Source organism: Hylobates moloch, unplaced genomic scaffold (assembly GCF_009828535.3).
Source record: "Hylobates moloch isolate HMO894 unplaced genomic scaffold, HMol_V3 SCAFFOLD_21, whole genome shotgun sequence".
NCBI lineage: Eukaryota > Metazoa > Chordata > Mammalia > Primates > Hylobatidae > Hylobates > Hylobates moloch.
In genome coordinates this window covers 22,380,730-22,407,302 of record NW_026652296.1, presented here as the reverse complement: position 1 = coordinate 22,407,302, position 26,573 = coordinate 22,380,730, and the positions used below count along the sequence as shown (strand labels likewise).

General features: G+C 47.9%; 2 protein-coding genes across 2 annotated transcripts in view; both read left to right on the top strand.

Moving 5' to 3' along the window:
- BPI (bactericidal permeability increasing protein) overlaps positions 1 to 1,656 on the top strand; it is a 35,481-nt gene extending 33,825 nt beyond the window's left edge. Inside the window, exon 15 of the mRNA XM_058432860.1 lies at positions 1,311 to 1,656. Coding sequence (XP_058288843.1) covers positions 1,311 to 1,349 — 39 coding nt within the window. The 3' untranslated portion in view covers positions 1,350 to 1,656. The remainder of the gene's footprint in view (positions 1 to 1,310) is intronic.
- A 9,021-nt stretch (positions 1,657 to 10,677) lies between these two features.
- Positions 10,678 to 26,573, top strand: part of LBP (lipopolysaccharide binding protein) — a 30,341-nt gene continuing 14,445 nt past the window's right edge. Inside the window, exons 1-6 of the mRNA XM_032143264.2 lie at positions 10,678 to 10,836; positions 13,698 to 13,812; positions 14,949 to 15,077; positions 18,416 to 18,571; positions 19,486 to 19,549; positions 24,806 to 24,869. Of these exons, the coding sequence (XP_031999155.1) occupies positions 10,713 to 10,836; positions 13,698 to 13,812; positions 14,949 to 15,077; positions 18,416 to 18,571; positions 19,486 to 19,549; positions 24,806 to 24,869 (652 nt within the window). The 5' untranslated portion in view covers positions 10,678 to 10,712. The remainder of the gene's footprint in view (positions 10,837 to 13,697; positions 13,813 to 14,948; positions 15,078 to 18,415; positions 18,572 to 19,485; positions 19,550 to 24,805; positions 24,870 to 26,573) is intronic.

Genomic DNA, 26,573 nt, shown 5'->3' with positions numbered 1-26,573 from the left:
TTCAGAAAAGCCACACAGTGTTAAATGAAGTCCAGATTCAAAGCCAGGCTCCCGGCTTTGAACCATCACTGCATCGTTTCCATACTACACTCGGCAAAAATGAAATGCATTTGTGGGCCAAAGAGCCTCTTTCACAAGGTGCATTTAAATATTTAATGAATATATGTTACACGCCTTTTGCACCCAGCATTGTACTAGGCACTGTGGGGTATAACATGTGGTCTTTGTCTGGCAGGTTTAGACACAGCACAGAAGGCTCCCTTGTGGCTTTCGCCCAGGCTGACCTCCATCTGCATCTGACACTGATGCCCTTCCTGGGCATGCTTTCTTCTCTTAGTTTCCAGCACTCCCCTAGCTCCTGGTTGACTACCCGCCACCTCCTCTACTTGTTCTCCTGCCCCTTCTCTGCAAGCTGGAGATCTCCAGGACCCCTCCTCAGGCCTCTTCTCTTCCCCCACCAATGGCTAGCCTTCGTCACTCCTGTCAACCTCTTCAGGCTTAGCTGCCACCTGTGTGCCACCCAATGTCCCAGACACGCTTCCAGTCTTTCTATTTTTTCCAAACTCTCAGCCTGTGCATTTGCAGTCTCCCTCAATGTCTCCACCCTGAGGCCTCTTAAACCCAGCATGTCCCCACAAAGCTGTCACCTCAGCAGTGAAACCATCACCCAGAATTGCATTTCTCATCTTGGTCAAAGGCTTTCCTGATAACTTGTGGCCCTCATGGGGAGCCTCGCATCACCCAGATCCCTCCCTCTCCCTTTCTCCCAGTGTCCAACCCATCAATCCTCAATTCTTTAGACCAGGGAGCTAATTAGTGGGGCTGAGAGACTGTAGAAAAATAGCCAAGAGTGCATAGGAAACACATACCGCATGTTCCCCACATTTTACCAAGTCCGTGCTTTAAAAAAAATGACCCATGGCACAATTTAATTTCTTCATTTCTAAAAATCCTGAGTGAAGGACACAAAAGAGCAGAGAGAAGTGGTTTTGCAGCCTTGATTGGAACAAGCGCTCCCTTGAGCTGCCATGAGGCAGGGATGACAAATGAAGGCCTCTAAAATGGCCCGGGGGGTCTACGTGTCTGAGAAGGAGGCAGCTTCCAGGGAAGCTGCTGACAGATTCGCAGACGTTGGCAGCTGTTGATGTGTAGATCCAGGCAGCGAGACACTGAGTGACCCCCACTGGCCCTGCCTTTCTCCTTCCCAAGAGGCAGTCTCCCAAAATGTCCTTCTTAAAACTCCAGTAGCTCCACACTCACAAACAAGGGGTGCATCTTCAACTGGTGACAACATTCCCATCTCTCCCTAGAACTTCCTGCTGTTTGGTGCAGATGTCGTCTATAAATGAAGGCACCAGGGGTGCCGGGGGCTGTCAGCTGCACCTGTTCCTGATGGGCTGTGGGGCACAGGCTGCCTTTCCCCAGGGAATCCTCTCCAGATCTTAACCAAGAGCCCCTTGCAAACTTCTTCGACTCGGATTCAGAAATGATCCAAACACGAGGAAACTTTATTCATTGGAAAAGTGCATGGTATGTGTATTTTAGGGATTATGAGCTTCTTTCAAGGGCTAAGGCTGCAGAGATATTTCCTCCAGGAATCGCGTTTCAATTGTAACCAAGAAATTTCCATTTGTGCTTCAAGAAAAAAAAACTTCTGGTTTTTTTCCTGTGGATTCTGTGTGCTGATATTGTTTCTTGTTTTATGTTCATTTATTTATTATTCATTGGCTGTAACCAATGTAGCCGGCAATGCCATTTTACAGCACAGATACAATCATCTCTTTTTATTTCTGTAATTAATCTCTGGAATCCCCACAGCCTCCACTAACAGAAAGTCTCATTGTTCCAAATGTCCTTGGGATTTTCTTAGTCCAAATTCCTAATGTCACACAGAGAGGGTCTGGAGAGTGGGTCAGTCCACTATGCTGTTGTTCTTTCCACTACCACATGGTGTCGCTGTTGACCGGTCATTCTGCACAGCCCATTGTCCTGTGTAGTCACCCATCCACTAGGACTGTTGCTCCCGTCACTACCACACGGTGTCGCTGTTGAAAAGCTAGCCTGCACAGCCCGCCTTCCCTGCCCCACACTTGGGCTCCATAGTGATGACCCCACTTCATCCATGTTCTCCTGCCCAGCCATTGTCCCCAAAAGCAGAACAACGGGCCAGGTGACAGAGTCCTTTGGGGTTTTCTGCTTCAGTCACATCTTTGGGTGCAATTAGCACTTCCCCATGACTCTCCCAGCCCTGGTGTGGAAGCCAGATCACCAGCCCAGACTGTCTTTGGAATTCTGGGGAGTTTCCTTTGGGGCTTTGGGCCATTTCCTGCCATGGGACATCAGAGGGGGCTATCTCAGCCCATTAGATGGGGTTTTATGGATTGTGATTCAAATTGATTGAGGAGTCCTGGAAGGCCTTTCTACACTGCTGAAATTTGCTCTGAGACCATAAGGATGAGCAACAACACACTGGAGGAGGTTGATGCAGATGGTGGAGTGGGGGACCACTTGACCAGATTTAGTTTTTAAAATGTTTTATTGTGACTTCTGAAGGCATCAGAAGGACAAGAGGGCAAGGGATGGGCACAAATTAGGAATGTGTTGTTATTCAAGCTTCACAGGTTGGTGATGGTAAAATTGAAGAGAAGCATTCATAGCAAGCAAAAGCAGATAAAGGGTATTTATTTTGTTTATAAAGAAAAATGTACACACGTACACACTTTTGCCAACATCATTGATTCTCTGTTAAATGGAGGTAAAGGCTCTAGGGCCACACAAGAAGGGAGGGCCATTGATCAAACACACTCAAAGGGCACGAATGATCTAATTTAATCCTGATAGCATTCTTCATCCCCCAAGATGGCAATTGCTCAAACTTTTTTGGTTGTTTTTTTTGAGACAGAGTCTTGCTCTGTCACCCAGGCTGGAGTGTAGTGGTGCGATCTCAGATCACTGCAACCTTTGTCTCCCAGGTTCAAGAGATTCTCCTGCCTCAGCCTCCTGAGTAGCTGGGACTACAGGCATGTGCCATCATGCCTGGCTAACTTTTGTATTTTTAGTAGAGATGGGGTTTCATCATGTTGGCCGGGCAGGTCTCGAACTCCTGACCTCCAGTGATCTACCTGCGTGGGTCTCCCAAAGTGCTGGGATTACAGGGGTGAGCCACCGAGCCCAGCTGTTCAAACATTTTAAATTGAGTTACCGTCCCCTGATCACACAGCCAGCAGGTGGCAGAGCTGGAATTCCCACCTTATATATTCCCACACGTCAGAGCCCATGCTTTTTTTGCTCCTCCCAGATGTCAAAATATTTTCTGTTCTGGGGGACTTGGCACGTTTAAAGCAGAACTTCTTTGTTCTGTGGCATAGGTTATACATTGTAAAACATAGGTTGTACCAGGTTGAGGAAACAAAAGGCTTTCTCTAATTTGTCCACCAGGAGGATGCATCTTTTTCTCCACTAGCCAAGGGCTATGGAGGCCCTGAATAGGAACAGAAGAGCAGCTAGCAGGGGCAGAAGGAAGAGAGAGAAGGGAAGCACAGCGTGGGATAGACTGGGAGGCCATGAGGACTGTTAAGGGCTCTAGGTTTTGTTCCAAAAGATAAGGCAAGCTATTGGAGAGTTTTGAGTGGAAGAATGTTACAATCCAATTCACATTTGTAAAAGAGCCCTCTGGCTGCTGGGGAGACTAGCTGGTAAATATGGACACACACTTGCGATCCCCCACCCTCATTCTCTTTGGAGTTAGCCCCCTTCTACACCTGCCCTCTACTTTCTGTAACATATAGGCAGCCCCTGCTCCATGCTCTATAGAAAAAAAAAAAAAAAAAATATTAGGTTGGTGCAAAAGTAATTGCGGTTTTTGCCATTACTTTTAATGCAAAAACCGCAATTACTTTTTTTTTTTTTTTGGAGACAGAGTCTCACTCTTTCACCCAGGCTTGAATGTAGTGGTGTGATCTTGGCTCACTGCAACCTTTGCCTCCCAGATTCAAGCCATTCTCCTGCCTCAGCCTCCCAAGTATCTGGGATTATAGTCGCACACTACGCTCAGCTAATTTTTTGTGTACATATATTTTTTAATATAGACGGGGTTTCTCCATGTTGGCCAGAGTGGTCTCAATCTCCTGACCTCAAGTGATCCACCCACCTTGGCCTCCCAAAGTGCTGGGATTGCAAGTGTGAGCCACTGAATCCAGTCTTGGCCGTTACTTTTAATGGCAAAAAAAACATAATTACTTTTCCATCAACCTACATCTTTCTTGGACCTGAAGATTGGTGCATGAAACACATTGTGCCTGGGAACTTCTCTCTAATGGCTGAGAAAAGGCAGTTGCTTGGGGGTTAGGGTTTGAGCAGCATTCCCCAACACACTCCAAAGGTTCTGCCAAGTTGGCTACAGAACCACTATTTGAGCAGCTTCTCCCTTCAGGCTAAGCATTGTCTGCTGCAGATGACTGCAAACGTGTGTTTAGGGTTTCTTTGGGTGATGTTGAAAATGTTCTAAAATTAAATTCTGGATTGTACACTTTAAATGGGTGAATTTCGTGTATATGAAATACATGTCAATAAAGTGGCAGAAGACAATTGAAGAAAAAAAAAAAAGAAGTGTTCACTCCAAACTGCCTAAAAGCTCACCATCAGAGCAGCTTCTCTTCTGGGATAAGCATTGCCTTCTTGGGGTTCCTTTTGGAAATGCCGACTTATTAAATAAATATGAGGGAGGAGTACCCTATGCAAGGAGAGAAGGTGGGGAGGGGCACAGGAAGACTAAGCACTGTCTTCATCATTTTGCCATATCCCGCTAGTGGCCATGAGCAGCCCTGGCCCTGGGTCTATCTCTTCAGGCTTATTATCCTATTTAATCCTCATGACAACCGCTAAAGGTAGACAAGGTTGCCCTCTTTTTTCAGATGAGGAGTCTCTACAAAAGTCATGTGGCCTGCTAAGCTAACTGTTCAGAGCCTGGGCTCTGGAGTCACCTGGCGGTGGTTTCAAACATAAATCCGGCCCCCTCAAGAGCTGCGTGACTTTGCAAATGTTCCTTAACCTCTCTGGCCCTCTATTTCCTCCTTTGAAAAGGAGAGTTAAAACTTTGCCGTCTTCTTTGGCATGAGGTTATTGGGAAGAATCAGAGGTATGATTGATAGGATTGTGGCACAGTGGTTAAGAGTATGAACCGTGATCCCAGATATCTTGGGTTTAAATCCCAGCTCTGCTATTTACCAGCTGTATGACTTTGGGCGTATACTTAATTCTCAGGTTTTCTATTTCTCATCTATAAAGGGAACATCATAATAGTACCAACCTCATAAAGTTGTTGTGAGAATCAAATACATGTCAAATCTGCGGTACAGGGGTTGACAAGAGTAATCCAAGTTTGCTCTAATTTGAATAAACGCAGTTCTTCTTACTATACTGTAAAGACTATATCTGACCAGGTGCAGTGGCTCACGCCCTGTGATCGCAGCACTTTGGAAGTCTGAGGCAGGTGGATCACTTGAGCCCAGGAGTAAGAGACCAGCTTGGGCAACATGGCGAAACCCAGTCTCCACTAAAAACACAAAAATTAGCTGGGCATGGTGGCGCACACCTGTAGTCCCAGCTACTCAGCAGGCTGAGGCACGAGTATCATTTGAACCCAGAAGGCGGAGGTTGCAGTGAGCTGAGATCACGCCACTGCACTCCATCCAGCCTGGGTGATGGAGTGAGACTCTGTCTCAAAAAAAAAAAAAAAAAAAACTATATCTGGCTACAGTAGTATTCCCAATGCCTGCCACATAGTTGGTGATCAATAAGTATTTATTTTAAAAATGATCTGGGATTTCAACCCACATCTGCATAACTCAAAACCTTTATGCCAGTGATTCTCAAAGTATGATCCAGGGCTGTCTGCCTGAATGGGCCTGACCCCAAGAATCAGAGCCCCTGGCTGGCCAGAACTCTGGATTTATCCTCTCCAGTTCAGCAATAGGCTCACAGTGTGACCTGGGCCAGTTCTCCCTCTCTAGGTCTCAGTTTCCCCATCTGTAAAAGCAAGGGCACTCTGGGGTAAGGAGCTGTTTATCCACCTGACCAGCCCTGCTCCATGGGGGCTCCTGGTATCTCAAGACACGCAACCTTCAAGCCACAAAGGATCGTCACTGACATTATTACTTTTATTTTGTAAGCCCGCATGTCTCAGGGCTCGTGTGTGTGTGTGTGTGTGTGCGTGTGCACACACAGGCACACACAGGCACACGTTCAGATCTGCAGGTGATGTGGCTTGGGGAGACGCTGCCATAAATATTAAACTCCCAACTCTGAAGTACCCTGCAGAGATTCAGAACTGCAGGAATTCATAACATCATTCTCTTTCAAGAGTCAGTGTTCTCAGGAGTGCGGGCACCGTCATAGAAAACTATCTAAAAGGAGGGTGAAGAGTTAGAGAACTGCTGAGCTTGGAGGGAACTCAGAGCTCATTTAGTACCTTGTTCCCGAAGCTCCAAGCACAATCCATGGTCAGCAGCATCACCCTCACCAGGGAGCTTGTTAAAATGCAGAGGCTCAGCCCCAAGAGGAACATGATGGATCAAGATTTGCATTTAAACAAGATCCCTGGGGGACTTGCCTGCACGTCTTTGTTTCTGAAAAGTTGTCCTAGTCCCCAGCCCTCATCTGCATTTGGGGGAAAGGTGAGGAACAGAGAGGGGTGGGGTTTGCTCCAGGTCCCCCAGCCCATTAGGAGCAGCCTTGACAAAAACCTGTACAGACTTTGGAAAAGGATTCAAAGCTCTCTGCGAGAGGCAGGCATTTGCACAAAAGATGAATACGTGCAGAAAAAATGCTCAGTGTTGCTAGTGTCCAACGGGGTTCAGGCAAGAAAAGAGAATCCAACTGCAATGGTTCTTGGGATTTGAATAAAGTGGCTATTTCTAGAGTTGGGGGACAAGCTTGAGGAAACCAACCAGGGACTGTTATTCCTAAGGCTCAAGCAGCAAAGAAAAGCACCTGGATATCCCAGCCCAGGGAAGTAATGGGAGCCATGGACAAGGGCTTATCAGGAGGGACACAGCCAACTGCCACACTTGTGATCAAGAGAAGAAGACAGCAGGGAAAAGTGCCCTGACATCTGACCTCCTGCCATGCCACCCTCTGGCTGAACCCAAGTAGAGATGAGGAAACTGAGTCACAAAGTGCCCAAAGTCACCCCGTGGGGGAGTCAGGATTCAAATCCAGGCCATCTGGCCCCAGAGTCCATAAAGATAAACGTAAGGTTTGTTTATTCCTTTGGCAATTATCTACTATTTGCTGCTCAGTATTCTAGACACTATGGATTCCAAATTCTGGGTTTTTCAAAATCTTTTCAGTAACACTTTTGTAGTCAAGAATGTTATCGGTGGCGAGTCCGCAACACTCCCAGCCCTTGTCTTCTCAGAGGAAAGAATTCAACTGAGAGACGGAGGCAAGTTTTAAAGCAGAGGCAAAGGTTTATTGAAAGAAGCAAAGTACAATTGAGAGACCAAGTGCCCCGCTCAACCTTTGGCTCGGGGCTTTTGTACACTGGCTTGGTTCTGGGGTTTCTTCTCCTCCTCGATTCCTCCCTTCGGTGGGCTGCTGCGCCATCCCTGCATGCGCAATGGACTGCCACCCGGGGGAGGGGCCGCATGCGCAGTGTGTTTACTAAGGTTGTGCGCATGCTCACTTGGGGCGATCTTCCCTTATTGGTCCGTCGCCGCAAGAAAAAGGTCATATACAAATCAGGCTCCACCATTTGCCCTTCTGCTCATGCTTAAGACCTTACCAGGGAATTGTGGTTTGCTGGCCCCAGATGATGTCAACTATCTGTTAGGGAACTCCTCTTCCTCTTGGCGCCATTCATGGCCACTTATCATGTCAGAGGGACAGTTCTATGATCGCCTGTCCATCATTTGATGCACTGCCATTTCTGGGGGCCCTCTCCTGCACAAGAACACAATAAACATCCTTGTTAAAAGAGTCCCTATTTCACTGCAATAAGACTGAGTGGTGGCCAGAGTGGTAGCAGCTGTTGCTTTTGTGGAATTGGATAGACAGCCTGGTAGGAGAAAGGCCAAGGGGTTCTGACCAGCAGTGGGGTCATGCTGCTTCCTGAGGCCTCTGCTGGGTCCTGGGCCATCAGCAGGGACCTTAGCCAGGAGTGGGCACCTGCAGGGGTGGAGGCCAGGCCTGGGCTATGTGGCAGCTCTACGGTCCAAAAGTTGCTGCTGTGGGAAATTCCCACCCCTGCAAATGACTCCCAGCCAGGGACATCCTTAAACTGCTGCCAGAGGAAGAGTGACATCTATGTCCCCATAAGATCCTCGTGCTCCAGAATGTCCTCCCCCACTCTCCTCCCCTCCTGGGCAGGCTGAGGTCCAGGAAGCAAAGGCCCCTAGGCACACTGGGGACGCGCCTGTGAGCCCTTTCCTGCTCCAAAACCTCCCAAAGGCTGGCTCCTTACCCTGAGGCCTCTGCTCAGCTTGTTGCCTCCCAAGAGAAGCCTACCCTGACCAGCGTTTTGGAATGGCATCCTGCAGACCTGGACTTAAATTCCTGCTGGGTGACTGCGGCCTATATCACTTCACCCCGCCAAACCTCAGTTTTTTCATCTCAAGACAAGACTAAAATATCCACCTGGGGTTGCTGATGCAGGGATGAGAGGAGACGTGCAGCTTAACCAGCACAGCGCCTGCACATAGTAGGTGCTCAATAAATATCAGTTTCTTTCCAGTTCCTGCCAGGCGCTGCAAGGATCTCAAGAAATGGAAGACTCAGCCCTGCCTGCAAGGAGCCACCAGACTGGTGGGGTGGGGACTGGGGGGAGGGACATAAGAGGACCCCAACAAACCTCAGCCCCAGTGACAGGAGCAACGCAGTGCAGAGGAGCAGAGAGGCCTGGACTGTGGGGTTCCCTGTGCTTAACGTGGGAAGTTCTGATCTTAACCTCAGTGCCTGCCAGTGCTGTTTGTGATCTATTGGGAGTCACCCTGTTAATCCCACCACATTCGATTGGTTGAGGCCATCATGAAGACCTGCCCAATTTCAAGGGAAGGGGACAGAAACACTACCTTTTGATGGAAGGAGTACCAAATAATTCGTGGGCATATTTTTAAAGGACCACAATTACCAAAAAGCAGAGTGGTTAATGCTGTGGTGGGGAAAGCGCAAAGGGTTCTGGGACCCCAGAGGGGACCCTTTCTAGAATCCAGAGAAGCATGGGAGTGGTCAGGGAAGGCTTCCTGGGGGTGAGGGCAAAGCAGAACTCACAAATGTAAGCAGGGCTGGGGCAAAACTCTAAAAATTAAACGCAGTCCATACTATAAATTTTGTTTTCCAGAATGAAATTTTACTATTTTTACTTACTGCAAATATATGCCCGGGACCATGCCCCCAAGAAAATAAAAATTTTAGAGGCTGGGCATGATGGCCCAAGTCTATAATCCCAGTATTTTGGAAGGCCAAGCGGGAGGCTCACTTGAGCTCAGGAGTTCGACACCAGCCTGGGCAACATAGCAAGACCTCATCCCTACTAAAATACAAAAAATGAGCTGGGCATGGTGGCTTACACCTGTAGTCCCAGCTACTTAGGGGGCTGTGGTGGGAGGATCACTTGAGCCCAGGAAGTTGAGGTTGCAGCGAGTGGTGATCATGCCACTGCGCTCCTGCTTGAGCAACAGAGTAGACTTTGTCTCAAAAAATGAAAAAAGAAAAAAAATTATACATATCAACAAGCAAAAACTTTTTTTAACACTGATAATTCTACCCCCACAACCAGAGACAATGCCTCATGACTCCTTGCTAAATATTTTCCAGATTGTTGAACATAGAAGCCTATTTTGAACTCCCCAAAATGGAACCTTACTCTATGGTGCCATTGGAAACGGATGCCTCATGACACCCCTTTCCTTGCCAAGAAATACCTTTATTTCTGCAGCCTCACTTTAGAGGGCGTGTAATAATTCATTTAACCAATGCCCTTCTGGTGGATACATGAGGTTGGGTCTGACTTCTCCTGTCCTGTTTCACACAGCATAGCAATGGTATCTTAGAGCAGTGATTTACTGGCACACTGACTCAATTATGTACTTAGGGTCAAGTCCCTGAAATTGAATTCCTGGGTCACAGGGCATGCAGCTCTTTAAACATTTGCCAATTGCCTTCCAGAAAATTTCACCACCAGCAAGGTTTGAGAGACACTGTTTTCCCATTGGGGGAAACATTTATTTTTTAAATAAACAGAGCCGGTATATTTAAAAGAAGAGAGTTTGGTTGGTGCCAGATGTGGCTTCACTCTCAACCCTGCCGTCTGCTGGGTGTGAGATCTCGAGGGAGCTATGTGGCTTTTTTGAACCTCAGTTTCCTCATCTGCAAAACCAGGCCTTCCTAGTCAAGCTCTTAAGAGACTGGCTGAGATGAGGCAAGATGAATGGTGATGAATGTGGGGTCTTTCTGTGGGGAGGGTGGACAGGGATGATCATAGGAGACAGGCTTCCTCATCCACTGATCTGGGCAGTGAAAACTGGCTTCTAAGTACGACCTTATGACTTCAATGATGTCGCAAGCAGGTTCCAGTCCCTGTACCTCCCCTTCCCGCTCCCAGGAGCCCATCCAGCCTCAGGAACTGCCCCCAGGCATCAGGCCTTGGCTACTTAAGGGACCTGAGCCCAATCCACAGCTGGGACAGTCCCGGCCCACTGCGCTGGGAATCTAGGATGGGGGCCTTGGCCAGAGCCCTGCCGTCCATACTGCTGGCATTGCTGCTCACGTCCACCCCAGAGGCTCTGGGTGCCAACCCCGGCCTGGTCGCCAGGATCACCGACAAGGGACTGGAGTATGGTAAGAAGCCACATCTGCTGGCTGGACTTGGCAAACCCACGCCCCAGGCTGCTCTGGGTACAGTGGGGACAGGGAGTGGGGACACAGACTGGACCCTCTCCCTGGGGCAGTGCCACCTTCTGGGTCAGGTGGCTCTGGCTCCGATTCTGGCCTCACCGCCCACCACCTGAGTGCCCTGGGCATGTTATTTGTGGTAGTGAGGTCCTCCACCAGCCAACAGAACACAGCTTTGAGTGCAAGTAGTTGATTTGGGAAATGATTCCAGGAAACACTGTAGGGAATCAGTACTGAGATGAGGAAGGGAGGGCAGCCAGGAGAGAGTGTGCAATTAAACCAGCCACCACCTCTGACGATGGGAACCACTCAGCTGGGAAAATTCTGCATAAAGTTTGGAAACACATGCCTCTGAACTGGAAGTCAGAATTGTGGTCACCTCTAGAGGCAGGCAGAGACCCTGAAGGGCATGAGGGAGGTCTGCCGGGGTGCTGGAAGGTGCCATATCTTGATCCAGGTGGTGATCATATGGTTGTATAAACATTAAAAATTATTTAGCAATACCTTTAAAATTTGTGCCCGTTAGGTACTTTATGTATGTTATTCCTCAATTTTAACGAATGGGCAGGCCAGGCGCAGTGGCTCACGCCTGTAATCCCAGCACTTTGGGAGGCCGAGGTGGGTGGATAGCTTGGGGCCAGGAGTTCGAGGCAAGCCTGGCCAACATGGTGAAACCTCGCCTCTACTAAAAATACAAAAATTAGCCAGTCTTGGTGGCAGGCACCTGTAATCCCAGCAACTTGGGAGGCTGAGGCAGGAGAATCACTTGAACCCGGGAGGCAGAGGTTGCAGTGAGCCGAGATCATGCTGTTGCATTACAGCCTGGGCAACAGAGGGAGACTGTCTCAAAAAAATAAATAAAAATAAAACAAAGAATGAGCAAAAGTAGGAATATTTTTTTTCAATGTTGAAACAAAGCCTCCAGACTATCCAGGTGGCAAGGGAACTGGAATATTTATACACCACAGCGACTGATTGAGGGCTTCTGTGCCGGGGGTTTGTCAACTCCCCAGCACTTCTGTCCTGTTGCATGTACCTGCTTTCTGCAGTTCCAGGACCAAGAGCCTTGGGACATACAGGCTCAGGGAGGCACACATTGGCAGCTGGGAGTCAACTGTCACTCACTGGAAAGACTCAAGGATATGGACAGGCACTGACCACATGTCTTCTCACATCCCTAGAGCCTGAATTGCCTTACCTATTAAATGAGATAACAACATTCCCTTAGGTAGGGTTGTTGGGAGCCCAGACTGGCTGGAGACAGGAAGAGGGAAATCAGGGAAGGATTCCAGGATGTAGTAAAATGGAAAAGACAGTGGGAATTACCCAGGGGCAAGGGGTAGTTCCAGGCGGAAGGACCCCAACATGTGCGTTTGCTAGAGGGAGAAGAGCAAATTGGAAAGAGGTGAAAGGGGAGGCTGCCGGTCATCTGTGTACCTATGCCTCCCTTGGGGACAGAAACTGGGCCCCTCAGATCTTGGAACAGTGAGACCTGGTAACTGCTACTTGCATTGAAACCGTAAATCAGGAAAGTTTGTCTTTTGTTCCTTTGCACTGTGCACACACACCATGTTTATGTAACCAGTCCTCTGAGGTTGGGCATTTTGGTCCTTTCCATATTTTTTTTTTTTTTTGAAACGGAGTCTCACGCTGTTGCCAGGCTGGAGTGCAATGGCACAATCTCGGCTCACTGCAACCTCCGACTCTCTGGTTCAAGTGATTCTCCTGCCTCAGCCTCCCGAGTAGCTGGGATTACAGGCACGTGCCACCACGCCCAGCTAATTTTTGTATTTTTAATAGAGACAGGGTTTCACCATGTTGGCCAGGGTGGTCTCAATGATCCACCCGCCTTGGCCTCCCAAAGTGCTGGGATTACAGGCGTGAGCCACCGCGCCTGGCCCCTTTCCATATTTTTAATAATATAAACCCTGTTTGCTGTTCCGGGCATTTACTGAGTGCCTGCTGTGTGCCAGGCACCAAGCTCGTTATCCTCACATCCCCCTTCTTGCTTTGCAGTTTCAATGCCATGCCAACGAGGAAAGTTTTGTTTTGTTTTGTTTTGTTTTGTTTTGAGACAGAGTCTCACTCTGTCACCCAGGCTAGAGTGCAGTAATGTGATCTCGGCTCACTGCAATCTCTGCCTCCCAGGTTCAAGCAATTCTCCTGTCTCAGCCTCCCGAGTAGCTGAGACTACAGGCGCCTGCCACCACATCCGGCTAATTTTTGTATTTTTTAGTAGAGATGGAGTTTCACCTTATTGGCCAGGCTGGTCTCAAACTCCTGACCTCAGGTGATCTGCCCGCCTCAGCCTCCCAAATTGCTGGGATTACAGGCGTGAGCCACCACGCCCAGCAAATGTATTGTTGTAATTGCTATTTGACAGATGAACAAAGTGAAGGTTGTATGGGGACTTTGTCAAAGTCATCCAGCTAGAAAGATGCCTCCTTTCTCTAGCCCCCAAATTCTTCCAGTTTCTTCTACACAGGCCAGATGTCATGGAGGACAAGAAGGAGGACCATCCGTCCAAGTGCACAGCACTTTTGCCCTCGGGGAGTTGTTGGCAAAGGCATTCCATTTCCTCATCAGTAAAATGGGCATGAACCTAGCAATGCCACAGAAATGCAGGGACGCCTCTGAATGTCCCTCATGCTACCTGGCACGCAGAGGGGCTCATATCCTGTCATTGTACTTAATGCTAATAAGGATGTTGGCCCCTCTCTTGAGGACAGGTGGGAGCCACCGTAGGGTTTAGAGCAGGGGAGGAGACAGGCAGATCAAGCTGACTCCCAGCTATTTCCTGTCCACAGCGGCCCAGGAGGGGCTATTGGCTCTGCAGAGTGAGCTGCTCAGGATCACGCTGCCTGACTTCACCGGGGACTTGAGGATCCCCCACGTCGGCCATGGGCGCTATGAGTTCCGCAGGTGGGGCTCTCCCTTCTGCTGGGGCTCTGAAGTGGCTGGAGCTGGCTGTCAGGGGGAATTGGAGACTGAGGAAGAGAGAGCCTGAGGATTGGGCTGCGGGGGGACCTCTCTGGGGCACATAGTGGGATAGCTCCCTGAAGAGTTCAGTAGGAAATTCTGGGAAGGAATTGAGCTCCTCCACTCAGTCACGCAGCAAATATTAAGGAAGACCTACTGGCTGTGTGACCTGAGCCTCGATTTCCTTATCTGTAAAATGGGGTTGATCTACTTCCTCCTTCAGAGTGCTCATCCAAGATCCAATCTGGCCACTAGATATAGTTTGGAAGAGAAGATAGACCTTACACTTTAAATCTAGTAGCCCAACGGTTAGAGCTGAAGTTTGTACTTGGGGGAGTCGGAAGTCTTCCAGGAGAAGGTGGCATTTGAGCCAAGTCTTCAAAAGATTACTAGACTCGAGCAGCTGATGCTTTAAAACAGCACGAACTGCTTTTTGAGGGATGGGCAGTGAAGAAACGATAATCAGGCCCGTACCCCTCCCCGCTCACTGCTATTGGGTGTTTCCTTCATTCCTGCCTTCTTTTATTCAGTCCATCAGCAAACATCTATTGGGCACCTACTATGTGCCAGGGAAATAAAATAGAACTTGACCATTCTTTTCCCACTGTCGGCAACTTTGCTGACCCTTTTTGGGTCTTATCTTAAGGCTGTCACCATCTTCCCTGAATCTGTTTCCCCCCTACCTGGATGTATTGAGAGAGAGGAGGGTCAGCAGGAGCTGCAAACCCAAAGGGATATGTCAACGGACCTTCTCAGGATGCCACCGGGGGCATTAGATTCATGGGTTCTGATGCTGACTGCAAAACCATGAGCAATTGCATCCCTTCCTCAAGGTTCTATTTCCCGCTTTGTGGAAAAGGAACAAGAACAGTGCTGACCCCTTCAGTGTGGCCCATATAGCATGAAGAAAGTAATGTGCTTAGCATGGTCATATGGTCGATGCCTGGGGCACAGCAGGTGCTCACCTGGAGCAGATTCTGCTGGTCTAGTCCCCACTGTGGAGAGGGAAGGCGCAAGGTCCCTGGTGAGGCTGGGTCCAGGCCCAGGGCTGACACCTCCTTCCATGTCTCTCCCTTCAGCCTGAACATCCACAGCTGTGAGCTGCTTCACTCTGCGCTGAGGCCTGTCCCCGGCCAGGGCCTGAGTCTCAGCATCTCCAACTCCTCCATCCGGGTCCAGGGCAGGTGGAAGGTGCGCAAGTCATTCTTGTAAGTTGGCTCTGCTCCCAGGCCCTGGAGCTTTTGGCCTTGGCCTTCGCCCCATCCTTCTTAGGTCCAAGGTATTCCTAGCTCATCAGAAAGGCCACATGATGGACAGATGGAGTCCAAGCCCGGAGGTGGCCTGGGGATCGAGTCCTGGCTCTTGGATGAGTGTCTTTCCCTCTCTAAGTCTCTACTTCCCCATCTCGCAAAGGGGACGGGCCTGCTTCCTTGATGGAGTCATGGGAGGGCTAAGTGTGGTAATATCATGTCTCCTTGGTTTGCTTCCCACAGAAGCAGACCTTAGGGCAAGAATTCCAGTGCAATACTTTATCTTGGAAGTGATCTGACGAAACCCACAGGGGAGTGGGGAAGTGAGGAAGGGAAGGGAAGGAAGTCAGCCTGGTGGGCAATGAAGCTCTGTCTAGCTGGGGAACTCGGGGACAGCAGAGAACACGCCTCTGAGTTACTCCAGCCCCACCCTGTCACCTCGTCCTCCTGCTTGCCATTGGTCAAGGGCTGCTTCCAGGGGCTCTGGCTCTCAGGCACTTTGAACAGATCTCTGACCTCAGAGGCGCTTGGATGGAAGGGGTATTCTTGTGCTAGGGCTGCCATAACAAGCATAGACTGGGTGGCTTAAGCAGAAATGTGTTTTCTCACATTTCTGGAGGCTGAGGGCCAAGGTCAAGGTTTTGGCAGGCCTGGTTTCTTCTGAGGCCACTCTCCTTGGCTTGCAGATGGCTGCCCTTTGGCAATGTCCTCACATGGTCTTTCCTCTGTGCTCAAGAAATCTCATTTCTGAGGCCATGCACATTGGCTCACCCCTGTAATCTCAGCACTTTGGGAGGCTGAGGCAGGAAGATCACTTGAGGTCAGGAGTTCAAGACCAGCCTGCCCAACATGGCAAAACTCAGTCTCTACTAAAAATGAAAAATAAATAAAAAATTTAAAAATTAGTCAGGTGTGGTGGCAGGCACCTGTAATGCCAACTACTCAGGAGGCTGAGACAGAAGAATCGTTTGAACCCTGGAGGCAGAGGTTGCTGTGAGCTGAGATCATGCCACTGCACTCCAGCCTGGGGGACAGAGTGAGACTCCATCTCTAAAAAAAAAAAAAAAAGAAAAGAAAAAAGAAAGAAAAGAAACCCCATTTCTCTCTGTATGTCCTAATCTCTTTTTATAAAGACATTAGTCAGATTGGATTAGGGCCCACCCCAATGGCCTTATTTAAATGTAATCTCACCTCTTCAAAGGGCCTATCTCCAATACTGTGACATTCTCAGGTACTGGGGATCAGAGCTTCAACATTTGAATTTGGGAGGCAGGTGGCGACACAGAGCAGCCCATAACAGAAGGAACAGCCCAAATATGGGTGACATGACCATATTTATACTTCAGACCTACACTGCCTAAAATAGTAGCCACCAGCCATGCCTTTACTAAGTACTTGAAAAGTGCCTGGTACAAGTTGAGATCTACTCTAAGTATGCGACACTGGATTTGAAGATTTAGTATTAAAAAAAAAAAAAAACAGCAGCTGAGCGCGGTGGCTCATGCCTGTAATCCCAGCACTTTGGGAGGCTGAGGCAGGTGGATCATTTGAGGTCAGGAGTTCAAGACCAGCTTGGTCAACATGGTGAAACCCCATCTCTACTAAAAATACAAACATTAGCTGGGCGTAGTGGTGCACATCTATAATCTCAGCTACTTGGGAGGATGAGACAGGAGAATCGCTGTAGCCTGGGAGGCGGAGTTTGCAGTGAGCCAAGATAGCACCACTGCACTCCAGTCTGGGCAAGAGAGTGAGACCCTGTCTCAGAAAAATTAATTAATTAATTAATTAATTAATTAAATAAAATAAATTAGCCACCACACCTGGCTAATTTTTTAAAATTATTTATTTATTTATTTTAAATAAATAAATCTCATTAATATTTTTTATATTGATTACATGTTGAAATCATACTATGTATTACTAAAATTAATTTCAGCTCTTTCTTTTTATCTTTTTAATGTATCTTCTGGAAAATTTAAAATTACGTGTGTGGCTCTCATTCTATTGCTTTAGAAAGATGGCCGGTTTATATGTCACCTACATATGCACATTCGTTCTAGTTCCATGAAAGGAACTGGCCACACTCTCCTACCCTGGCTTTTGTCACTGCAGTATCTTAAATATCTCTTTATATGGGCATATGACTATCTACCTCATTTTTTTTCACTTTTTTGAACGTGCTTTTAAAAATTGATAGGAAATTCACAGAACATAAAACTGATTATTTGAAAGTATACATTCAGTGGCATTTAGTACATTCACAATATTTTGCAATGGCCACCCCTATCTAACTCCAAAACATTTTCATCATCCCAAGAGAAAATTCCTTACCCATTAAGCAATCATTCCCCATTTCCCTTCCCCCTGTGCCAGACAACCACCATTGGGGTTGGAGACTCCTGGAATAGACCACATTTTGCCCCATTGTTTTCAAAGGCTGCATAACATTGGGTTCCCACAACTTATTCAACCTGTCGCTGCTAGTGGACATGTAGGTTGCTTCCTCTTTTATTTTTTTTTTGCTACTGCCTATGATGCTTCAGTGAGCTGCCCCACACCACGCATATATCTTGGCAGGAAGAGCTATGGGATAAAGGCTTAGAAGTTAAATTACTGGGCCAAAGAGTATGTGTGTTAGAACGAGGAGAGATCTCACTGATTTGTGTTTCAGAAAGCTTATGCCCATGTGCTCTCCCAGCCACAGCGTCTGGGACTTCTGTTTACTCATACATTCAATAGCATTGAGTATTAAAACTTCAAAAGTTTTTTTGAACCTGATAGGCGAGAACTGGTGTCATTGTTATTTTCATTTTTAATGACTTTTACATGCTTATTTTGTTGCATTTCCTGTTCATATCTTTTTTTTTCTTTTGAGTTGTTTTTTCTTTCCTTGTTAATTTGTATTGGCTTGTTCTTTGTATATTAAGGAAATAAGCTCATATATTAAGGAAATTGGCTCTTTAGATGTCTCATACTGCAATTTTGTTTTTTACTTTACATATGGCATTTTTTTTTGTCCGCTGAAGTTTTAATTTTCTATGCTGACAAGTTTATCAAGGATTTCCTTTATGGCTAATGAGACTTGAGTATTGCCTAGAAAGGCCCTCATCCAGCCCTGCCTGTAAATACTGGATCCGGGCTTTCTTCTAGATCTTTTATGGCTTTATTTATTATTCTTAAATCTCTACTCAGCCCCACGTATTTGGAGGTAAGAACTGAGCCTTCTATTTTCCCCACAAATGGTAGCAGACCCTGGTCTAGGAACCAACCATGGCTTCTCTTATCTCCTCCAGCAAACTACAGGGCTCCTTTGATGTGAGTGTCAAGGGCATCAGCATTTCCGTCAACCTCCTGTTGGGCAGCGAGTCTTCGGGGAGGCCCACAGTTACTGCCTCCAGCTGCAGCAGTGACATCGCTGACGTGGAGGTGGACATGTCGGGAGACTTGGGGTAGGTCTCCATCAGGGCACTGCCAGCTGGACTCCTGGTTGCAGCTCCCGGCCAATCCAGCTCTCAGCCTGGCCTCCGATAATTGTAATGATCCAGGTGGCTTGCACAGGCACTTGAAGACCATTCTCTGGGGAACCCTGTTGAGATGAACAGACTGAAGCCAGGAATATTGGTGCATCGTTTTCACTAAAAAAAAAAAAAAACTTTCATTCACCTGACCCTTGTCAGGTGAATGAAATCTAGCTATTGGAGGAACACAGAAACTTTGGTTGAAGGAGAGTTTGCGAAAAATAGACAAGTCCTTGGACAAGTCATTTCATCTCTTCTAGTCTCAGTTTCCTTGATTAGAAAAGTGTGACCAGGTGTGGTGGCTCACGCCTGTAATCCTAGCAATTTGGGAGGCCAAGGCAGAAAATCGCTTGAGCTCAGGAGTTCAAGACCAGCCCCAGCCTGGGCAACATGGTGAAACCCTGTCTCCACAAAAAATACAAAAATTAGCCAGGCATGATAGCGCATGCCTGTAGTCTCAGCTACTTCAGGGGCTGAGTTGGGAGGATGGCTTGAAGCCAGGCGACAGAGGTTGCAGTGAACTGAGATTGTGCCACTGCACTCCAGCCTGGGTGACAGAGTGAGATCCTATCCCTCACCCCCTCCCAGAGAAGAAAAGAAAAGAAAAATGTGGATTCTCAAGGCACTTCCCCAAATCTACTGAGTATGATCATGCGATTGGGTGCCGCAGGCGTTGGGAAACCAGACACACCGAATCAGGCTGGACGTGCTGGGACACAGCAGGGCGCCGGGAAGGGGTGGAGAGGGCTCCCTTTGTGGACTGGCCTGGCCAGGGACCAGGGCCTGGCTTTCCCAGGCACTCGGCCATCCCCAAGTTCAGTGGCAGACTGTGCTTCTCTCCCCAGGTGGCTGTTGAACCTCTTCCACAACCAGATCGAGTCCAAGTTCCAGAAAGTACTGGAGAGCAGGGTAAGAAGGTCCAAGCCTCTGGCCTCCCCCGAACTTGACGAGGGCTGAATGGAAGACCTCACTGATTGCTGGCCCTGGACCAGGCCATGGGTTTGGATGTACTTGGGCCCAAGGCCCAGGGAGGACAAATCATTTGCCCAGGTCATGGAGCCGTTGTGGGGCACGCTGGAGACAAAGCTCCAAGTCCGTTCAGTCGGGCAGAAAATGGTCAACTGCTTGACCAAGGGTTAAACAGTAGGGGCTAAACAGAGACTCCAGCCCCTCCCTCTGCTCCGCCTTGCTCGTGCCCCACACTGCCCTGCATTCCACCAAGGTCCAAAAGGAAACCATTCCTCAGGTGCCTGCAAGAGACCATGCAGGAAAGCTCAGCGAGGGCGTGAGCCAGGTGGGAACTGGGGGAGCTCGTGAGCACCAGCCCTAGATGGGGAGGCAGCAACACTGTCAGATTGGCCTGTTAAAAAAGAATATGTGAAATCTTCAGAGTGTATCGTTTTTGACTAAATCAAAAAGATGTCAACTTTCAGTTCCTCTAAACACTCAGTCATCCTAAAATCCTGTTTCTGAGATATTAGCCAAAGGGTATCTGTAGCAATGACTGTGGGAAGGGAGAAAGTGATGAAGGAGGAAAGGGAAAAATACACACACACACACACACACACACACACACACACACGGGTGTGTGTGTGTACGGTGTGTGTGTGGTGTCTGTGGGTATGTGGGAAGGGAGAAAGTGATGAAGGAGGAAAGGGAAAAATACACACACACACACACACACACACACACACACACACACACCACACCACACCCCCCCACACACTCCCCCCACACATACCCACAGACACCACACACACACCGTACACACACACACCCCCCACACACAGCATAACCCCCCACGCACTCCCCCCCACACACACACCCACACACCACCCACACATCCTACACACACACACCCCCTACACCCCCCCCACACACCCCCCACACCCCCCACACCACACACATGCGTGCGTGCACACACACACACCCCGGTCTGTAGGTCCAACCTCTGGTTTGGCTTTGAGTGTCCCCTCGTGGTTGAAGCAGGAACAGCAGGCAAACCCCACATTTTGGGTGTGGCCGGCTGTGCTGTTTCTTTTCTGGTTCTGGGTCCCTGGGATTAAGTGACCTTGAGAAATATGCCAACTTACTCAGGCACCCTGTTGCCATATTGCTGTGCATAACAATAGTAATGTAGTACAATTATAATTATCATAATCACATACTATGATAATTATTGTTTTGATAAATGAATATAATTAATGCTATACAGAATATATTATTGTATAACTATTCTGATTTATAACAAAAATGGCTGCTATTTCTTGAGCCTGTGGCTTGGCCAGGGATAATGGGCTCAGCACTTCATGTGCACAGTCCCACTGGATCTTTTTTTTTTAATTGAGACAGAGTCTTACTCTGTCACCCAGGCTGGAGTGCAATGGCGCGACCTTGGCTCACTGCAACCTCTACCTCCCAGCTTCAAGCAATTCTTCTGCCTCAGCCTCCCGAGTAGATGAGACCACAGGCATGTGCCACCACGCCCAGTTAATTTTTTGTATTTTTAGTAGAGACGAGGTTTCACCATATTGGCCAGGCTGGTCTTGAACTCCTGACCTCGTGATCCACCCACCTCAGCATCCCAAAGTGCTGGGATTACAGGCATGAGCCACCGCGCCCGGCCAGTCCCATTGGATCTTAACCTCGACCTTGGAAGGAGGTGCCATTTTCCACATGGACAGAGGAGGCTGAGGGGTGGAGTAGCTTTCCCAGTGTCACCTTGCTGGTGAGAGGCTGAATCAGGATTGGAGCTTCCTAAGATGTGGAGCAGCTCCTACCAAAGGCCTTCTAGGGCTGGGTGTCTTGGGAGGGATGGAGATCTCACCTGACCCCTGATCCTTAGAGATCTTCGAATACTCTTCCTTCCAGAAAAACTAAGAGCCTGACGCAGGCCTTTCTAATTCCCCACTCAGGGTGGGATGTGGTACCTGGACCAGCAGGGCTAAAGAGAAGAATAAGCACTCATGAATGCTTGCTCTCTGGGTGATATATACTCACTATCTCATTCCCCAACTTCCCAAAATATTACCAGAAAGGGGTCCTGATCCAGAACCTCAAGAGAGGGTTCTTGGATCTCGCGCAAGAAAGAATTTGGGGTGAGTTCATAAAGTGAAAGCAAGTTTATTAGAGAAGTAATGACGGAAAAGAATGGCTACTCTACAGGCAGAGCAGCAGCATGGGCAGCTCAGTTGCATATACTTGTGGTTATTTCTTGAGTCTATACTAAACAAGGGATGGATTATTCATGAGTTTTCCCGGAAAGGGTCCAGGACTTCCCAGAACTGAGGCTTCCTTCCCGTTTTAGACCATATAAGATAACTTCTGGACGTTGCCATGGCATTTGTAAACTGTCATGGCGCCGGTGGTCATGTCTTTTAGCATGCCAATGCATTATAATTAACATATAATGAGCAGTGAGGATGACCAGAGGGCACTCTTGTCACCATCTTGGTTTTGGTTGGTTTGACCAGCTTCTTTACCGCATCCCGTTTCATCAGCAGGGTCTGTATGACCTGTATCTTGTGATACCAGTCCTAGCTCATCTGGTGACTAAGAATGCCTAACCTCCTGGGAATGCAGCCCAGCAGGTCTCAGCCTCCTTTTGCCCTTGTTCAAGGTGGAGTCTCTCTAGTTTGAACACCACTGACAAAAACACCCTGGGAAGCACTTGGCCTTGCCATTGTATCTTGTGGGTAAGAACCAAAAAGCAGAGAGAGATTCTGCAAAGGTCAAACAGCCACTGGGAATTGGACAGGATTTGAACCCAAGTTTACCTGAGTCTCCTACTGCACCCCTAACCACTACCCCAGCTGCCTTCCCAGGAGGCCCTGCTGTGCGTCTGCAACTCAGGCATCCCATGCCTTCCCTGCCCAGTCCTTCGGGTCCCTAAAGACTGGGGCATCAAGGCTCCAGGCTTTTGGGATGGTCTGATGGGCTATTGTCTGAAGGAAAGGCAAGAAAGGAGCGGTCTTCAGGGAGATGGATGGAGTTTCTTGGTTCCCTTGCAATCAACCACGAATGTTCCTCACCACGCTTGACCTTGCTGTCTGGCAGCTCCTCGCTGCTAAACTCCTCTCCCAGAAAGTGGAGCAGCTGCAAAGAGAGGTTAAGATATAGCCCTTTGCCTTCCCAGCCCCCAGCATCACCCTTCCATCAGCAACGCAGTGCCTGATGGATGGTGCCTGCTTACCCTTTAGCACAGAAGCCATCTGTGACCCCTGCACTAGGCCAGGGCTCTGCATGTTCCTCTCCTTCACTGTATATGTGGATTCATTGCACAATAGGTGGTAGCTGGCTAACAAAAAGAGCTGTTTAAAGTGAGGACTTTCTCATTGCACATAAACAAAGAAAATATTGAGGTATGAACCCAAATGTTTTAATGGTGGAGTTTCAGGCAGCATCTCCAATGCCCCCTCTTCGAGCTGTGTCAGTGAATGCCCACAGCTATTCTTTGAAAATGGTCTCTTGATTGACATTGCCCTTCGTCATTCCTGCATAAAACATTAAACTACTCCAAATTCCATCCCAGGTTTCTTTAACCGCAATGAGAATTTAAAGACACTTGCAAAGCCATCCCAGTGTAGAATCCTTCTTGAGCTTTATGATTTTTTTTCCTCCAAAGATTTTCTGTTGTCTGGTCCAAATTTAACCATGTTTTTAGAGGTTTTTTTTTTTGTTTTTCGTTTTTTGTTTTTTTGGGTTTTTTTGCACCTCACCTTTCCAGAGTATTTATCTTAGGTTTTCATAGAAAGAACCCTTATAGCTGGGGCCGGGCACGGTGGCTCACTCCTGTAATCCCAGCACTTTGGGAGGCCGAGGAGTGCGGATCATTTGAGGTCAGGAGTTTGAGACCAGCTTTGCCAACATGGTGAGACCCCAGTGTCTACTAAAAATACAAAAATTAGCAGGGTGTGTTGGCGCATGCCTGTAATCCCAGCTACTTAGGAAGCTGAGGTAGGAGAATCACTTGAACCTGGGAGGTGGAAGTTGCAGTGAGCTGAGATTGTGCCATTGCACTCTAGCCTAGATAACAGAGCAAGACTATGTCTCAAAAAAAAAAAAAAAAAAAAAAAAAAACTCTTTTCTCAATGATATTGCATTAGTGTACATAATAAATAATTCGAGTGATTACAAAACCAAGTACAGCAACAGGTGGTAGGCTTTCATGTGGACCCCAGTAGGGCCCAGTTGGACTTTTCAAAGTCTATCCCAAGGCTGCATCATAAATAATTCGGGTGATTACAGTGGCAAGTACAGCAAACAAGTTTGGAAATGCACATTTCCTTCTCTTGAGAAGCAGACCGCACAACCGTTGGCCATTGTGTGTGAGTAGCCTACAGACCCCAGGATTCAGTCTTCCAGGAGTACCAGCGGGAATGGGGAATATTGATCAATCCAGCCAATCCGTTCAGGATGACCATTAAGAACTATCTACAGGCGGCTCACGTCTGTAATCCCAGCACTTTGGGAGGCCAAGGCAGGTGGATCGCCAGAGGTCAGGAGTTCAAGACCAGCCTGGCCAACGTGGTGAAACCCCGTCTCCACTAAATATATAACAATTAGCTGGGCATGGTGGCACATGCCTGTAATCCCAGCTACTTGGGAGGCTGAGGCAGGAGAATCGCTTGAACCCAGGAGGCAGAGGTTCACCCAGGAGGGTGAGCTGAGATCACACCACTGCACTCCAGCCTGGGCAACAGGGCGAGACTCCATCTCAAAAAAAAGAAAGAAAAAAAAACCACTATCTACATTAACTGTATGTTTATTTGTGTGACTGTTTCTAGTTAGTGTCTAGTTCTGCTATTAAACTCTAAATTCTGAGAGGCCAGGACATCCCAAAGGAAAACTTCGTAATGGTGGAGTTTCAGGCACTGTCTCCAGCCAGCACCCTCTCCTCAGGCTGTGTCAGTGACTCCCTAGCTCAGATGTCCAGCCTTGGGACAGACTGAAAAGTCCAGCTGGACCCTAGTGGAGTCCACATGGGGCCCTACATATTTTTATTGTTTCTATTTCCTTGGTACCTGGCTCATGACAAGCACTTATAAATATTTGTCAATCAGTGATCACTGAGCACATGTGTGGAATAGTGTGACTGCAGTGATCAGCACAGGGCCAGACCAGAGCTGGGAACTCACTCAGGCATTCTCTTCCCATGTTTTTCAGATTTGTGAAATGATCCAGAAATCAGTGTCCTCTGATCTACAGCCTTATCTCCAAACTCTGCCAGGTAGGACACCCCATCCACCCCTGGGATACTTTATTTCTGTTAATTTCTATAAGAGCATATATATACCTTATAAAATAGTAAATGGGCAAAAATATAGAAAGTAAAAATTAAGGGCCAGGCACAGCGGCTCACGCCTGTAATCCCAGCACTCTGGGAGGCCAAGGCGGGTGGATCACCTGAGGTCGGGAGTTCGAGACCAGCCTAGCCAACATGGTGAAACCCCGTCTCTACTAAAAATACAAAATTAGCCGGGTGTGGTGGCACATGCCTGTAATCCCAGCTACTCGGGAGGCTGAGGCAGGAGAATCACTTGAACCCAGGAGGCGGAGGTTGCAGTGAGCCAAGATCACGCCATTTCACCCCACCCTGGGAACAAAGACTGAAACTCTGTCTCAAAAAAAAAAAAAAGAAAGTAAAAATTAAAAGTTCATTTTTCTCCCCCAACTTTTCTTCCAAGAAGTAACCTCTGTTTTGGGTGTCTCTTTTCAGATATTTTCTTTGCATGTACAAATATAAATACATGTAAGTATATGAATAGACATTCATATATGTATTATTTTGTTCACGAATCTATGTGTATATGCATAATTTTAAATATGTATGTTCATATACACATAGTATAGGCATCGTTCTAGATTTCTTTTTTTTGAGATGGTGTCTCACTCTGTGTCCCAGGCTGGAGTGCAGTGGTGTGATCTCGGCTCATTACAGCCTCAACCTCTTGAGCTCAAGTGATCCTCCTGCCTCAGCCACCTGAGTAGCTGGGACCACAGGTGCATGCCACCACACCCGGCTACTTTTTGTATTTTTTGTAGAGACAGGGCTTCTTTATGTTGCCCAGGCTGGTCTCGAACTCCTGGGCTCAAGCGAGCTGCCCACCTCAGCCTCCCAAAGTACTGGGATGACAGGTGCAAGCCACTGTTCCAGCTTGATTTCATTTTTAAAAACTTTTTATTGAAGCATATTTATACAGAAAAGTGCTCAAATCATAAGTGTGCTGTTAAAGAGTTTTTACAGGCATGTAACCAGCTCCCAACCAAGAAACAGAACATGGCTGGTTTTTCAGAGCCCCTGGTGTCCCCCTCGGTCACTGCCCAGCCCTCCAGGGTCACCACCATCCCAACTTCTACCAGCAAAGATTAGTTTTGCACTTCGCACATGAATGGAATCAGACAATATTTTGAGTCTCTTTTCAAAAGCCAGAAGGCTTTCTTTGTTCAACTTTAAAATATGAGGTCAGGGCTGGGCGTGGTAGCTCACGCCTTTAATCCCAACACTTAGGGAGGCCGAGGGGGGTGGATTATCCGAGGTCAGGAGTTCGAGACCAGCCTGGTCAACATGGTGAAACCCCGTCTCTACTAAAAATACAAAAATTAGCCAGGTGCCATGGTGGGTGCCTGTAGTCCCAGCTACTCAGGAGGCTGAGGCAAGAGAATCGCTTGAACCTGGGAAGCGGAGTTTGCAGTGAGTCGAGATCACGCTACTGTACTCCAGCCTGGGCAACAGAACAAGAGACTCTGTCTCAACAAAGAAAAAATAAATAAATAATAAACAAAATAAAATATGAGGTCAGGTCAGGCTTGGTGGTGCACACCTATAATCCCAGCACTTTGGGAGGCCAAGGAGGGAGGATCACTTGAGTTCAGGAGTTCAAGGCCAGCCTGGGCAACATGGCAAAACCCCATCTCTACAATAAATAGAAAA